This window comes from Xyrauchen texanus, chromosome 20 (genome assembly GCF_025860055.1).
Source record: "Xyrauchen texanus isolate HMW12.3.18 chromosome 20, RBS_HiC_50CHRs, whole genome shotgun sequence".
NCBI classification, from domain to species: Eukaryota; Metazoa; Chordata; class Actinopteri; order Cypriniformes; family Catostomidae; genus Xyrauchen; species Xyrauchen texanus.
The window spans coordinates 41,317,324-41,335,045 of NC_068295.1; the positions used below are offsets into that span (position 1 = coordinate 41,317,324).

The 17,722-nt window shown below is 34.8% G+C and overlaps 2 protein-coding genes across 3 annotated transcripts in view; both read left to right on the top strand.

Moving 5' to 3' along the window:
* Window positions 1-5,014, top strand: part of LOC127660463 (collagen alpha-1(XXI) chain-like) — a 155,569-nt gene extending 150,555 nt beyond the window's left edge. For both annotated transcript variants that reach the window (XM_052150713.1, XM_052150714.1), the window contains exons 29-30: window positions 2,388-2,465; window positions 3,731-5,014. In XM_052150713.1, the coding sequence (XP_052006673.1) occupies window positions 2,388-2,465; window positions 3,731-3,918 (266 nt within the window). In that variant the 3' untranslated portion in view covers window positions 3,919-5,014. The remainder of the gene's footprint in view (window positions 1-2,387; window positions 2,466-3,730) is intronic.
* Window positions 5,015-8,643: 3,629 nt separating this feature from the next.
* The window catches only part of LOC127660469 (bone morphogenetic protein 5-like), a 56,657-nt gene continuing 47,578 nt past the window's right edge, over window positions 8,644-17,722 (top strand). The window contains exon 1 of the mRNA XM_052150729.1: window positions 8,644-9,507. Within this exon, the coding sequence (XP_052006689.1) occupies window positions 9,048-9,507 (460 nt within the window). The 5' untranslated portion in view covers window positions 8,644-9,047. The remainder of the gene's footprint in view (window positions 9,508-17,722) is intronic.

Consider the following 17,722-nt stretch of genomic DNA (forward strand, 5'->3'; position numbering starts at 1 on the left):
ATTTTGCTGCCCCTTTATGCTTCGCAGAGCTAATGTGTGCTTCGAAATAACTTGCACCTTTATTAGAAACTGACACAGAAGTGCCAGCTTTACATGTGGATCTCGACCTGGACGAAAGCATGGGGATTATTTGTGCAAATTTTCTGTAAATTTGCACTTTCGTTGTGCATTGTTTCCACTCAGCTGTCATTTGCTGCTACTGTCAAGCAACTGTTTGATGCCGAACACAACAGCGCTTCTCGCGTTCGCAGAGAGATTGACAGGCAGGAATTTGGCCAATCGTTGCTAAAGGCCTCTTAGAATCGACCAATTGTTGTACGAGAATGCGAGACTTACAAAGAAGTGTTAAAGCAATGCAAATATGCGCACGCACACAATGAAGTATTAGACCAGATGCACATCATAATACAACTAAAGCCAAATCCTGGAAATATGTGCAAATTTAGAAATCCTGGCTGGACGCTTTTTTTAAGGTCCAAAAAAGAGGACATGTCTGGGGAAAAAGAGGATGTATGGTCACCCTACTTTTAGGACACTATCAGTTTGGTGTAGGCATTGATTAAGGGTAAGGAAGTCTGTTTTATTTACCTCTAATTTTCTTTTAGGACACTACTTGTTAGGTTTAGGTTAGAGAGTTACATTTGACTCATTAAAACCTCAATTTAAAATTCACCTTAAAAACCTTGTCTCATTACAACACCGTTTCACTCGCTTTTGGCACTCCCCATTAGGGCTGGGTGATATATTGAATATTCACAATAGAATCGTGATGATTTGGCTGACGATATAAAATGAAGCAATATCATGTATAACATAATGATTTTAATGTGCTTTTTATTTGTAGAAAGTACATTCAATTTGGGGAAATATTCTCCCCAATATTCATAATAAACTGATTTTATTATAATCCTGAATATGTGGTTACATCCTTGCTCTGAAATGAGCTGTATCCACTCCGCATGTATTGTCACTGTGTATCTCAGACAGTGATGGTATTTTAAATTTGATCAATTTGCTCTTCGCTACGGTAAATTTTTTCAGCTACCTAACTATGGACATTCAATAACTTTCCTGAGGTAAGACATGCAGTGCTCCCGTCTGAATTGACAGCAGCTGAAGCAATTTGACAAATATAATTTATAGAGGATAAAAACAACTTTTAAGATAACATTGACACAATTTGAAACCTGAGATAGCAAAAAGGTTTTGACAAAATTTCAAGTTTTTCCAGAAACCGCGCATTGCGACTTCATTTTGATAGATCGCATTACATAGACAGTAGTTACACTAGGACTAATCATTTTCTTTTAAAATGTCTTTAAAAAGTCTGTGTAACCACGCCTTATTGCAGGAATTGTGTTAAATCTATTTCTGCACTGATATATCTGCTATGGTGAAATCTTATGGAGTCAATTCCATGCCACATATACTTGCAAAAATATTAGGTTTTGCAAAAGAAAAAAAGGATTGAGCAAAAGAAAATTTCAAAAGTACCACAACAGTAAAATAAAGTATCGAGAAAAAAAAGAAAGTTTTGCAAACAAAAATAATGATACCGTTTTGCTCGGCCATGATGATTTATCCGTGTCTCAAGCTAATGATGTAACTTACAGGGAGGCATTTCTCAGCCCATTGTACATGCCCCAATCCCCTGACTCCACCCCCACGTCAAAACAGTGCCATAAAGTGAAACGCACAGAAAAGTGAAGCGCAAAGGCAAAACGGTATCATGAGCTCACACTTGATGGAAATGTAGATTAAAAGGAGTGTTGCAAAATAATTAGTAGGCATCGCAAAGAAAAAGATGTGTGGCAAAATCATTGCTGCCTAAAAGTCTGTTGCAGAGATAAAAAAGGATAAAAGTTATTTAGTTTCTTTTACAACAGTCATTGATCTTTGCAATTAATTATATCTTGGTTTTTGCTATATTTTATTTAAATTTTGCAATTATTTTTGTTTGCAAAACTTTCTTTTTTTTTCTCGATTCTTTATTTTACTTTTGTGATACTTAATTTTTGTTTGAAATTTTTTTTTTGTTTTTGCTCAATACTTTTTTTCTTTTGCAAAACTTTATTTTCTTTTGCAATACTTTATATTTTTGCAAATATATGTGGCATGGAATTGACTCCATAAAATCTGAGATAGATCATTCTAAGGGCAATGAATTCAATTAAAACTGCATTTATTTACTTACATTGAATTCAAATCCCTTACATTTCCCATTCCTCTTTAGTAGGAATTATGGATAGAGTGTTGATGGTTTTGGACCATCCAAAGAAGGATTTTACACTGGTTTTCTTTTAAGTTACATGTTATGCTCCCCATACTCTTTGTCCAAAGTGTGAAACATTGAAGTGCACAAAATGAAATCTTCTGGCTCTTTCTAGGTGATCCAGGAGAAAGGGGTGAAAAAGGAAATCAAGGACGTTCAGAAATTGGAGAGCCAGGAGAGCCTGGACCACCAGGTGTGGAGATGCAGCACTTAAACAAATTATAATATAGGACATTTATTTATTTTTCATTAATAATTGAAGTAATTCAAGTATAATGACACATCCTTTCCATTACCGGTATACGATACAGGGGCAGCCTGTGGAGCCCGGGTTTCGGCACCTGTGTAAAGGGATTAATGGAAAAGAGGAGGCGAGAACCGGCTTGACAATATAAATTATATTTTAATGTAAAACTTAAAACAAAAGACACAAACACACACATGACAGACAGCTGCCCATAAACTATCTCTCTCTCTCCCTCCACCATCCGCAGTCGGCCTTTATCCCTCTCGGAGGCTTGATAAGCCTGATAAGGGACCAGGTGTGTAGAATCACGACCCGGCCCCGCCCTCCACCCTGTCATCAAAAACAAACGTATCTTTTATGCTCTGATAGTTGCTGCTTTAAGCCCCAAGTAGCCAAAAACTTTATATCTGCTTTTACCTTGTGCGGTTTTATAAAACAATTTTTACTTGTCTGTGACCTTGCTTTGCTGAATTTTATATCTTAGATGTCCAGAACAAAATCCATCTAGCAGGAAAAGCATGCTAAACAAATCATCAGACAAATATGTTTTCGACTATTGATGAAAAATGCTATATATCATTGCAAAGTAGAGGTCCTCAGCTTTCTAATTTCTAGTGAGCTTCTAGTCCACTCAGAGGCCGAGATATTCACAAGGGTGGTGTATGAACTGAAAATTAGACTGAATGTCTATGTACTGAATATCGGTAAGGGCTAAAATGTGTTAGAGCGCCATCTACATTTCAGATATTATTTTATTGTGATGGAATGCGATAGAGAGAGAAAAATAATAATATATACTATATATATATATATATATATATATATATATATATATATATATATATATTAGTGCTTGCTGCCATCTAGTGGAATTAAATGAGACTTTTCAAAGCAACAAAATATGTTTATCATAAGATTGTAAACATAAACTATAATTTATGAATAATTGGAGTCTTTTATTGCAATAAGTTCACAATTAGTATGTGTGAATGGTGAGCTTTTAAATTTTAGTGTGAAAAATTGCAGATGGCTGCCCAAAACTGCACCAGGGTATAAGGGGTTAATACATAGTGTATTCAAACATAATGATGTACAGATGACTGACTGCTTGTTTAAAATGATCTTAAATTGTTATACATTATTTATCCCTTAACAGTCTGCAGGTTTTGTTTCTTTAGTCATAATATCACTTTGACATTGTTTTGTTCTAGGTCCAATGGGTCTGGCTGGGGTTGGCAAAACAGGTCACCCAGGGAAGCCAGGCCCACCCGGTCATAACGGCGAGGAAGGGAAGAGAGGGTACCCTGGCGAGCCCGGTCAACCAGGCGTGTGCCATCCTTCCATGTGCTACAGTGCCATGTTGCGAAGAGATCCTTTCAGTAAAGGGCCAAACTATTGAAAAAGCTTTGGCTGAAATGCACACAGTCAGGATGTGGTGTTGCTCAGTGAATGAAAGACAAAAGTAACAGCCAATCTCAGGATGATCACATGTTCCAAGAATGTCTTTCACTCATGGACACATGAAGTACCTCTTAAAGTGTTTATAATACGATGATGTTGCCTACAATAACACCACGATTGTCCATGTCTTAAAGGGATATTTCACCCAAAAAAGAAAAGTCTTTCATCATTTAGTCAACTTCATGTTGCTCCAAACCCACATGAGTTACTTTCTCCTGTAGAACAAAAAAGGAGAAATGTTGAAAAACGTTCTAGCTACTTTTTTGTTATAATGAAAGTAAATGGGCACTTTGTCACAAATTGACAAAACAAGCACCATATAGGTTTCACAAAAGTAGCACATTCGATTCGTGTACTATATACCAAGTTTTCTGAAGCCATATGATATATCTGTGTTTGAAGCCACTAACATTTTTCCATTATTAGGGTGAGTAAATGATGACAATTAAAATTTTTGGATGAACATCAGTTCCTTAAATTCAACACTTGCTTTTCTGTGTCATAAGCTGAGATGTTCCATGATTTATTCACTCTGTTTGACAAGAAGAAATGAAAATAACAATTTTGAAAAGCTTCCAGTTGAAATTTAACCCAGACTTCAGCTTATTTCCCGTCTCTCTTACTCCACCAAGTGGCTTTGACCATCCACTGCCAATCATCTCGTTATATTTATGATGCCGGATTGTTCATTTTGCATTTGTGGTCTGCATTTTTGTCAGATTTGCTTCTACATCTTAAATGTAAACCGTGATGCTCCACAAACTTTTCATGCAAGTTGTCCTCGTCTGCAGCACTTCATGCCTTATTTTCCAATGTTAGTGTCTCTCAGAGTTCAATAATAACTCTTGACCCTTTAACTATTACTACCAAGGTTCTCACACCTTTTTACCAATGAATATTCATGACTTTTCCATTCATTTATAATTATAGGATAAAGGATTTTTTTTTATTTTAACAAGATTACACACACACACACACACACACACACACACACACACACACACACACACACACACACACACAATCTAAAATAACATTTTAGAGTTAAGGGAAATTAAAACCAATATATATATTCAAAAGGAATGTCCATGACTTTTTCAGGCCTGGAAAGCAATTTAAAATTCCATTCAGACATTTAGGCTTTCCATAACAGTGAGAATTCTGCATTTCACTTCGGATTACCATTGTAATTGTGTATTAAACTATATTAAATATTAAATGAGTAAATTGAATTAATTTACCTTTTACCTTAATCTGTCTGTTTCTACAACAAATTATCATGAATGGCACCTCAAAACTATACAAAACATATCTGAAATCCATTTTGTCTTTTACTTTTGGGTGCTGAAAGGTGTATAGTACCGTGTAATAGCATACCTTCCTATAAATGTATCATTTTTTGTTATTTATAAGAACTGATATCACCCCTGTCAGAGCGCTTTTTTATTTTTGCAGTGAAAACTTTTTGTGTATTATTGACTTTTGATAATATTAATTAAAACCTTTTTTTTTTATTAAATTGCTTGTTGTTCCTTCATTTCCCATAGTGGAAGTATTATGTACCACCAAAAGTGACAAAAATTGTTAGTGACTCTTAAAGAATAATTATTTTGTTGTTGTAGTTATAGCGGACATATTTCTCCATATTCTAATTTAACATATTATTGCATAAAACATTAACTGATATTGATTTAATTTTATAGTTAAGAAATTCTAAGAATATCAGATTGATAATTTATGTTGATGAATTGGTTGCATTGAAGTGATTGACATAAAAGGAAGACAGGGTATGTTTTAAATATGGTTAGGTAAAACTCATGACTGCAAGTAATAATACAAATGATCCTATACATGATTAATAATGCAACAATAGGGCCATCAAGGTGGTTTTGGTGTTAAGTTTTGTTGAGTGGTGAATGATCTTTATTATGAAAGACACATGAAAAAATAAGCATTATCTGAATTTTCAGCGTAAAGTGTTATCAGCATTCAACAACAACAATATTTTTATTGTCTTAAAAAAAAAAAAAAAAAGCATTTACTAATAAAATACTCCTCTGTTGCAAATGCAGTGTCAGAGCCAGTCCTAGATGTCGCTGTTGCTCTTTTCCATTCCTCTGTTAGCTGAGCTATATATGGATATATACGGCTTCTTGCTATAAACGGCAGAATCAGTAAGAGCAGAATGGCAGTATATAATTCCAAACTCAGCTTTGGTCTTAATTGGAAATAATCTCAAATGTTTTAATGTCATGATAGTGGATTTGAAATTCAGTGAATTTGTTCTGATCTTTGTTCTACTAGTTAATACATTGGACACAACTGCTCATTTTTTATTATTACTATTTTCCACATTAGAATAATGAAAATACTGTAATAGTACATTTACATTTCTGTTTTAATAATAGGTCTTTTTGAATAATAGTATTAAGACTATTACACAATTGGACACATAGGAATTATGTAGTGAGCACAAATCAAACATACCCTATATTTGAGCTTCTTTAAAGCCTCCTTTTGTCTAGCTCTGCACATTGGCTGCTTTTTCTTTTATTTATATTTCAAATTAAAATGTTATTTTACAAAGTAATTACATTTTATAATTGTTTATGAAATGTTAAGCATTTAAGCATATGCTTGTAACACGACATTAGCATTCCCTTTGTTAAGGGTTTATAAAGAGGTTTATTAATGACTAATAATTCATTTACAAATGCATAATAAATAGTTTATATGCAGTTGTGCAGCAACAGGCAGAAAAGGGGCACATTTAATCTAATACTTACAAATGGTAAACCTTTGAACCTACATTGCTTAATTTGTTATGAATGCCTTATTAATGGGGCATCAGATTTCATATTTACACAAACACACACACACACACACACACACACACACACACACACACACACACACACACACACACACACAAATGCCCTAATTCATGAATAACGTATCAATGCAGTAAAATGTATATGTGGTGAACATGGGTAAAGTGGGACACTTTTGGGAATTTACATTTCCTAGGCCTTTTTAATTATGAGCCACATGCCATATAACCTGAGATTATACTGCACCTTTATGGAAAGCTTAGGATGTCTCCTACCTCAATCAAAAGCAAAAATGCTAAATAGTGGCAAGAATAACCTTTAAAGACCCTCTTGTGACAAAATTGATTTTTTTTTCAGGAAGTACTAGTAAAGTGGGACACTAGTTCTGAACTGCACTAAACTGTCATTTGATCATTATTAATGTTATGTAAGTTAATAATAAAGTTAAAGCTGATGTCCCACTTTACCAGTATAAACCCATCCCACTTTCCCTGTATGCATCTGGTAAAGTGGGATAGAGGAAACATAATTTTATATAAAATATCTAGAAATTATTTGGAATTACTTTCTAAATTTTCTGATACACTTTCGCATCATAAATCATTATATGTAACATCTACAAACATTAAGTCAATGGTTACTTTTATATGACGTTTACAAGATTTACCTCAAACTTTATGTAATTTTCTTTAATATTACTTTTCCTACTGGTAGTGGTGAAATTATCTCTGCCATACATCCCGATGTAACATCATTGACTTAAAAAGTGATTTACTTTAGTAGTAATTTTTAAACATTTAAGGAAATACAAATGGATATAATGGGGATCAAGCTTAACTGTCCCACTTTACACAAATTCACTCTCATAAAGCCTGATGACTATCAAACCATACTGAAATGTTATGTACATGTTTCTAATGTTGACAACTGTTTAATAAATGTGTCCACTTTACATTAAGGTACATTTTCATACGTTAATATTGTTGAATATTGGTTTCATTGTAACACGTTGGTGGAATAAACTGTCTTGGAAAAAAAAAAAAAATGGCTTAAAACACATCTTTTCCATGAGCATGTAACCATGCACTCATAATATATATATATATATATATATATATATATATATATATATATATATATATATATATATATATATATATATGAATAAATGTAAATAAGTGTTATTACGCATTTATAATGTAAAATGGTTCACTATTTTGAAAGTCTTTTTTATGCATGTTGTTGTAACCGCATATCATTGATTTATAATGCATTTATAAATGAGTTGTCAGTCATTAATTAACCCCTTTATAATCCTATTTCAAAAGAATTTGTTTTAAGATAATGAGAAACGTAAATAATATGTGTTGCCACTTTTGACTGGTGTACCTTGAAGCCATAGCGCCTATCAAATGGCTTCAAGGCATTCCGATTGCACAATTCACAATTGGAGTGGTTTTCCCTTTTAGAAGTTACAGAATGTTGCCTATTTTTCCACATTATCTGCACTACCATCCATAGCAGGCACCTACTTGGCATAGCAGTGCACTCAATTGTCATGATAGCTATTATCCAAAGGACTGAGCAACTTTGAAATAAAGCTGGCAGGTGCTTTTCCTTTGAGTTATCACGAAAGTTCTCGTATATCAAGTGTCTCTCATTTCATGGTAAGGTTGCATTCATGCCCCAGGTCAATGTTGTTTTATATATACGCCCGCTAGAGGTTGCAAACCCTCCGGATAGTGGGACGGACTGCTGATTTCAACACTTTTTCAAGGATGTAGTCTTCTGTTGGTGCATTCACAACTTGAGGTAGTTCACGCACTGACTCTTGAGGGTGTGCACCTCTATACCCAGGCATCATTGGTGCCATATACAGGTGAAGAGTCTACTTTTATATGCTATTTGGACATAATTATTTGCATACAGCCATTCATTGAAGTGAAAAGAGTGAAAATGTTGCCTAACAATGTCACAGCAACTTATGGATGATAGACGCTCAAGAGTTGACTTGAGCATCACTGTAGAGTCTAAAATGAGTTTGTTTTAAATTTGGGAGGAATAACTACTTTATAATTAGGAAACGCCCCTTAAAGATTCAAACCCAGGACAACGGAGCGAATTTTGCAAAGAAACAGAACAAAACAACAACAACCGAAAGCTACTTTGAATGGTGCACCATGGAGAGCACCTCCATCAACCCAGCACACGCTTGGTAAAAGCATCATTCTGAGAGATGAAAATGAGAGTGCCAACATTTGGACTTGTATGGAGCTGTCTGGGGTTTCTTCACAGCGTTCAGTGCGGTTTAGGAGACAACCATGTGCATTCCAGTTTTATTTACCGGCGGTTGCGTAACCACGAGCGGCGAGAAATCCAGAGAGAAATCCTCTCCATCCTGGGCTTGCCGCACCGTCCCAGGCCCTTCTCTCCGGGCAAACAAACATCATCGGCACCTCTTTTCATGTTGGACCTGTACAACGCGATGACGACCGGGGAGGAGGAAGCGCTCCTCGGAAAGGCGCTCGCGGGGAAACCGCGTAAAAGCGCGTCTGCCGTTCCACAAGGATACTCCCGCGCGCCTCAGCAGCCGTACCGCGCGGCGTCCCTGACGAGCCAGAGCCCGCCTTTGGCCACCGCGCACGACACCGACTTTCTCAACGACGCGGATATGGTGATGAGTTTTGTCAATCTAGGTAGGTATGTTGGGTTTAGTTAAGAATGGCAGCTCGTGATGCTGGTTTGTCGTGTGCGCGCTGCATCGCCAAACTGTCTTGCGCTGTATCTTGAGAGCGCGTGCTACTATTAACTCCTCACGTTTAGCTATATCTGTAAAAATAATAATAGTGATTTCGAAATTATATTCTTAGTTTCCTTTAAAAAATGTTTAGGCCCACGTGTCTTTCTACGGTAATGTTATAATCATGTGAATCCTATCTAGTAACATATTTACGGGTTTTGGTCATTTTAACACTTTGGGTGAAAACTAACATTGAGTAAAACCAAATAAACAACGTACATGCGTGACTCTTTATTCTTGTTTTATATTTGGGGTTTCTGAGACTCCAGTGCTGTCTTTGAAAAAAATAACAGCAATTTCGAAATTGGTCTCTTATTTTAATCTGATGTAAGGTTCTTTAAAGTTTCCCTGACTGAAACAAATCCAAGTTGGCATGAGATTATTCAAGTTGATATGCTCTGTTTTTACTAAGTAGACATTCACTTGTTTATAAAGTTGATTATTACTGTTTGTACTATATTAATGATAGTGCTTCTGCTGGGAATTAGTTGGATCTCAGCAAAATAAATAAATAAACAACTTGGGAAAAATACTGTAGAACATAACAAAGTAAAGAACTGGCAGGAGTCTTAACTTTGCAATTTATTTATTTATAATTTTTAGGTATAAGTATGATGTTTCTAGGATCCCAAAGAAATGTAACATGTTTCATGTAAGACAGTTAAAAATCAAGTTGAATTTGTGTTTATGGTCAGTTTTCTGACTATATACAATATAAACTGTTTCAAAACAGCTAACAGGCAAAAAATGTCAACTGTGTATGGGACTTAAATATTTCAATAATTATGGAAAGAAATACATCATAATATAGTGATGTTTTATAAATGCAATATAATATATTACATATATAGTTTATATCATATCAGTGTAAAGCCTCTTCCAATTTTACTTGATTTAATCATGTAGTGCTCTTCAAATCACAAAGTGGTTTTAAATTTAAATTTGAATATTTATTAGACTATTCAAGCAAAGTCTGTCTTATTATAATCGTTGTTTTTACTATGCAGTTTTACATTGTTGCTGTCTTTACATGTTTCTGTGTCTTCATGCCTATTTTAAATATCAAATACAGTGCCCTCAAATGATTCCAGTGCCCTGAAACAGGTGAATTGTTTAGCTAAATGTCAGTTTATAGCTATTAAAGTTACAGTAATATAGTCATACACATTTAAGCTGTTCTTGAAAACTCTATAAACTGTGCATATACTGTATGGTTACTGGAAACTGAGGCAATTGCAGGTTACAGAAATCACAGTTTTGGAAAGGGACTTACATTGGAAGTGAATGTGGCCAGTCCATAAACGTTAAAATAGACAGTTTCAAAAGTATAGCGTCGAGACTTAAACATTGTATGTGTTCAAATGGATTCAGTATTATAAGATTGCTTAATAACCTTACTTATCTATGTAAAGTTATATAGAATATTACAACTTCACAGATGACATAATGCTGGTTAACCCTGATTTTATCACTCTAAAAGCATTTATATATATATATACAAATGAGAGTCGAATCAAAAATATTATCTGTGGTAATCAACATTATGCTACAAATGCTGTTTATTGAGCTTAACGTGTTTATTTAACACTCTATTTTAAACTAAGCAAGATTTATAATAATCATTATTTGTGTGATGCAGTTTTGCATTGTTGCTGTGTATCTTTTAAAAAAAATCATAGTGCCCTCTTATGTTTCCAGTATCCTTAAAGTTAAAAAGCGGGTGGATTTTTAGCCGAATGTCCGTTTATGGTTACTATAGTTACAGTAATATAGTCGTACACATATAAGCTGCCCTTGAAAACTTCCTAAACTGTGTATATAAAGGACTGTGTGATTACTGGAAACTCTGAGGCAATTGCAGGTTACAGAGAAAATAAAAACTAGATAGACTACTTCTTAGAAAACACACACAGTGAATGTGGAGTAAGAAATGTGACCCAAATTGTGAAAGATGTTAGCATACAGGTTTTGTTAATATCCTGTCATTGCTAATAATATATATTTTTTCTTCACTATTATTTGAAGAATGCTGTGATAAGTCGGTAAGTATTCTCTGAACTGTACAGCTTCAGCGGCTGTGACCTCTCACCTCACAGTTCATGTAAACTTATCAAGTGACTGTCTGACCTGAGAGTAATTTGCCTTAATTACTTCCCGTTGTTAAGCAGAGGAAAGAACTGGAAGAAAGCTGCTTTTGGTCACAATCTAGTGCCAGTAGCTAGTGGAGTTTCTTTCTTTGCTAATCTAATTTATGTGTTAGAGACTGCTATAGTCATATTTTTGCATGCTCTTCCATTAAAGGACACTTTAAGGGCCATTGTTCAGGATATAATCCTACACCAGAATGAATTACAAAAGTCTTGAATGAATGTGAGGGTTTTTATCGATTTATCATACTTTTTTCCTTTTTTGTTTTTACCAAAGTTTGGTCCTCAGATAAGCCAGAGTAAATAAACGTGTGCGTTACAAGGTAGAGTTCACCATCATCACCTTAACCACACGGCATCTGTTTTCACTCAAGAAAATGAGGGCTTGTACTCTATCTGCTGTTAGAGCAATGCAACTCTTTTAATGTAAAACGACACAGAGCTAAAGCACTCATAGTATCCTGTATATTTTGCAGCCTCAAGAAACACTGTGGTCCAGAGGGGTTACCAGGATATCATGTTTGGGGGGGCATTTGGCTTGTTTGGGGGGGGCAACATAAACAATTGAAAAAATCGGCGCAAAATTAAGCTATACTACACACAATCTGTTTTAGTGCATATCTTTTTCTAAGCCAGGAACCCAGAGATAGGCACAGGGCCCCTATTAGACTATAGGGCTTAAACTGGATTTTTGTTGTGTCAGACCTCACTCATCTGCTAGCGATGGAAAAATATGCACAAAACAATCCACTTTTAAATTGTAATTTATCATCAGATGCAGAGGCGTTTCCAGCATTGAAGGACATCCGGGGCTTAGCCCAGACAATTTTATTTTCACACTAGCAACCACTTATCTGTAGTCCAAAGCTGGTGAGAGGGTATTCTTTGAGTTTTGCTCTGGCTGGGCCTGTTTCTACAGTTCCTAAATCTTCCACTCTAGTACTATCCTCAACATCCTCTCTCCTCCCTGAATCATCTGTGATGCAAAAGAACAGATACAGCACATAACTTATTGCAAATCAGCTTCAACAACTAATTCATCAAGTGCTACATATGAAGAAGAGCAGATCAGTGGGATTGCCCTAATATCTATCATGATTCTTGAATGTTCATGTACATTAACATAAAGTCATCACAAAAGAGTTATATTATAGTGAGTAAAGTGAGGTAAAAAAATATTGAATATAAATAATTTATATTTTTTGACATAAATAGTCAAAATGATGTATAAGATCCTAAGTTAAAGCAATACATGAATGACTTCAGTCTAAGTTCATTGACACACTATGGCATCGAACTGTATATAATTCTCATCATCTCTATGAGAATAATTCATCTGTCAAAATCCTTTCATTAGGATCATTGAGATAAACAATGTTTCACTTTTAACTTTCTTTTTAACTTTAGAAAGTAAAGTGACTTATTTATTGTTATCAGTTTCCATGCCTGATTCTGGCACAGCTGCTGCTGCTGCTCCTCAGTCTGTTGCTCATCTTTTCTACACTCTAAAAAACCATTTAATCAAATCAAAGTGTATATTTACTACAAACTAATATCACAAAACAAGTCACACATACATTTTATGTTAATGCTTATTGGTTATCCTTAGCGAAAACAACACCTGATAAACAAGAAAAGTACACTCCGAACAGGGCTCGAACCACGGTCTCCTGCGGGAGAAGCGACTGCGTTAATTCGGAGCTACCAAGCTGTGTCAATCCAAACAAGGAGGTTAGAGGCTACAACTCTTGAGGTTTAGCCTACTGTGAGTTAAAGCCAGCTAGATGATGATCTTAAGACTTTAAGGACAAAAACAAATGTGAATTCTTACCCACTGACTTCTTTCGGAAAAATCTCCAAAGCCTCATTTGCTTAATTTTTGCTGTCTTTCCTGCTAATTGCCGTTAACTCGCCACTAAGTAACGTTAGTTGATGTCAACGACTGTGCAAGCTCCTCCCCTACCTGCTGCATATTCAACAGAGAGGAAGAAACGGAGTCACCCATAGGGTACCTACAGCAAAGGAACTTATTCTATAGGCTAGATTATGCCTATGTCTATTTTTACAGGCTGTATGCAGTATGTGCAAAGCCAAAGCACAATGAAATAAGGCAACTTATGATTTCGGGGGTTTTCATAGGCTTTTGTCCGGTTTCATATTTGTCAGTCAACTATTCAAAATACATTCGGGGCTACACTCAAAACAACAGATGGACAGATTATTTCTCAAATTCTCAGGGGAGGCAGTTTATCCTAGGAGAGGCACTGCCTCCCCCAGCCTCCCCCTAGACACGCCCCTGCTGTGGTCCAAGCAGATTTTCCACAAGCTTTAAGAATTATCAGGAAGTACACCAATGTAAGATAGATGACAAATGTGATTTCTTTGAAACCGTTTCATCTAGACAGTAATAAGATTAAATTGAGACCTTTGCTTGACTTTTCTGCTTCTCATATTTTGTATGAGGAGCGTTTCAGGAGATCTAAAAAAAATGAGCACGTTAAATGCACAACAGTACGCTGATAAACACCAACAATCTGACAATGCAAGAAACCTGCGGTTACATGAGCCTTGAATCATCAGATTATTCTCTGCTTTTAAGGTCAAAGCGCAAACAGTCATGCGCCCAACATTTGAGCACATTGGATAAGCCGGTATGAGCGCCAGTCAAGGTGTTTACATGCAATGCAAAATCAGGGTAATGGGCAAAAATCTACATGTGTGTTCGGTGTTAGAACATGCACAACATTTCAAACGGTGCTCAGATTAGCCAAAGTGTGTAATCAACAGCTAGATATCTCAATATTCCCTTAAATATTTATCATAAAAATATTTTTATGATAAATAAACAAGAATATGTATATTCTTAGTTGTATGTCAATAATTGTCTCATTTGTGTCTATTTGTATTCCTACATTAACAGCATTTAAGGCACAATGTTGATAACAACAAAGATAATTGAAATATGCTAATTTATATATAAAAAAAATTTAGTTTCTGAAAGACACGTACAATGGAAGTGAATGGGGCCAGTCTGTAAACATTAAAGGGATATTCCGGGTTCAATACAACGGAAGCTTAATCAACAGTATTTGTGACTATATTAATGACCACAAAACTGAATTTTGACATGTCCCTCCTTTTCTTTTTAAAAATCAAATCTGTAAATGTTAAAATGTTCACTGTTTAAAGTTATAGCCAATTTCTGTGTAAAGTTAAAGCCAATTTTAGAACTTTGTTGCCATGACGATGCTATTTCAACAAATCCTAAAATGACTTTAAAAACAACTATTTGAACAACATTACAGCTCAAATAATGCACAAGTTTTATCAGAAGAATTCCTGTAGGCCTACGTGCTTTTATAAAATTATAATCTTCACATTTCTGTATGTAAACTCTCCAAATACTGGCCCCCATGTAAGTGCCTCACTGTAACCTCCATTTGTGCTTTTCTTTTTTAAAAAAGGGACGAGTCAAAATAATTTTTTGTTTTAATCAACATTATGTCACAAATGCTGTCGATTGAGCTTAACTTGTATTGAACCCGGATAAAAAGATCATCAGTGATGATGGTTTCCCGGGGTCATAGGGTGTTTTGGGTCTTTCCAATATCGCCCTAGCGACCCAGCCATGGTTGATCAAGCCCTAGCTTGAGCATGAGCAGCGTTCTGCAACGCACACATTTTTAAAAGCGAAAGTTATATATGTTAAGATTAGTTAATGCACTATGAACTAACAGTGAACAATTGTGTTTTAATCAACAAAAATGAACAAATATTAATAAATGCTTAAAACAATATATTGTTCATTGTTAGTTCATGATACCTTATGCATTAACTAATGTTAACAAATGGAATCTTTTTGTAAATATTTTAACATTTAACTTCAAGACATAAACATTGTATGTGTTAAAATGGATTTAGTGTGATAAAATCACTTACTAACATTACTAATCCATGTAAAGTTATTTAGAGTATTACAACTTCATTGCCACAATGAAGCATGTAGTTCTTTCAGTATCACATTAAATGTATGTTATCATGTATGTACTGTAAAATGTTTTTACATTTTGTGGTTATACTTTTGAAACAATGGACTGGTCCCATTCAATTCCATTGTAAGTGCCTTACTGTAACTGCAGTTTATTCTCTCTCTCTCTCTCTCTTTCTCTCTCTCTCTCTCTCGGAGTAACGGAATACATGTAATGGGAATACGTATTTAAAATACTAAATATAAGTAACTGTATTCCACTACAGTTACAGTTTAAATAATTGGTAATTACAATACAGTTGCATTCAAAAAGTATTTTGATTAGAGATTACTTTGCATTTTATTGTCATTTGTTTCATTTAATATTTAGTCCTTTCAGATGGAAAACATTTATCCATATAAATTATGTGATCCAAAGTTTATTTGAACAGCGGTGAAACACTTTCTTATGATGTGTTACATTCATACGAGCAGACAGAGAAGTAAGATTGAAGTAAGTTTGGAGCAGAAGAAATAGAAATAAACCTTGTGTAAATTGTCAGATAAAGATAAAATGCTATTTCTAATAATTTTACATGCACATGTTACCAGACACCATCATATTTTTATCAAGAAAATTCACATTGGATCATAATTTCTTTTTTTCTAGTAAGATCTTTGATATTAGGGCAAAAATCATATTCTTGATAATCATTTTTGTATTATTTTCCTGTAAAACTACCTAAAAATCCTTAAAACAAGATCAATTTGATCTTGTTTTAGAAACAACACTGCAGAAGATATTTCAGTTTTTCAGAGAATGTATTTTTATCATGTGTATTTTGTCTTGTTTTTATAGTCAAAACAAGTGAAAAAATCTACCAGTGCTGAATAAATAATCCAAAGTATTTAGATTACATTACTGACCTTGCGTAATCTAACGGAATATGATACAAATTACATTTTACAGCATGTATTCTGTAATCTGTAGTGGGATACATTTCTAAAGTAACCCTCCCAACCCTGTTGATTGAGCACAACTTGAATCCTCAACATTTAACTTCTTGTTTTGACTGTAACAAAATGCAAAAGGTCCCTTTACTTTCAATTATCTATTAAATTAATCTACTGAATTAATGAATCCATCCTGTCCTGTATCTCTCCATTGCCAAAAAAGCACTATTTTCACCACCTCTGGTCTTAATTAGCAGCCAAGAACGTGAAGTTGAGGCAGGCCAGCTGGTGTAACTGTTGCCTGCCCTCTGACCTCTGCGTGCTAAGTAACTACAGACTTTCACTGTAGATAAACTATCAGAGAATTTCACTGACACCAAAGCAAAAACACTTCAGTCTTTCTGTTCTACGCTGCTCTTCACAGGCACTGCTGTTTGTCTACAAATCACCCTGCATGCATTGTGTTACTGTAAAAGACAATAATTGTAGGCTACATGGGTGTACTAATGGCAGTAACACTACTGGGAGACAATGTTTAATCATTCCTTTTTTAAAACAAAGCAAAACAATGCATTCTGTAGTTCTTTGGGGTAATGAAAACTACAAACTATGTTTATTCTCATGAAAATTACATGATTAGGTCCTGTCAGTGACATATTTGCAAAACAAAATTACATAGTTCATTATACATATTGCGGCAGTTTCGAGGTAAATATCAACTGTTTGGTGGTGTAACACTCTATATAATAGTGAAGTCAGTCATGTTCTATAGTAAAAGTGTTTAGATGTCAGAAGAAAGATTTCTGTGAGGATCATGGTGAAAAGGATGTGTATATGAGTCTGCCATTACTTTTGATTTATGTAAAAAATGAATAAAAGTAATTGTAGTGCAGTGTTTATTTCTCCAGGAAATTGCAATGATACGTACAATGAGCCAAATAAAAATAATTTTGCAAAAATGTAGGTATAGAAACCGTAGTTCCAACAAACATTCACAAACAGCATCGCAAAGTTGTGTGGTTGTAACTACAGCTTTCACCCTG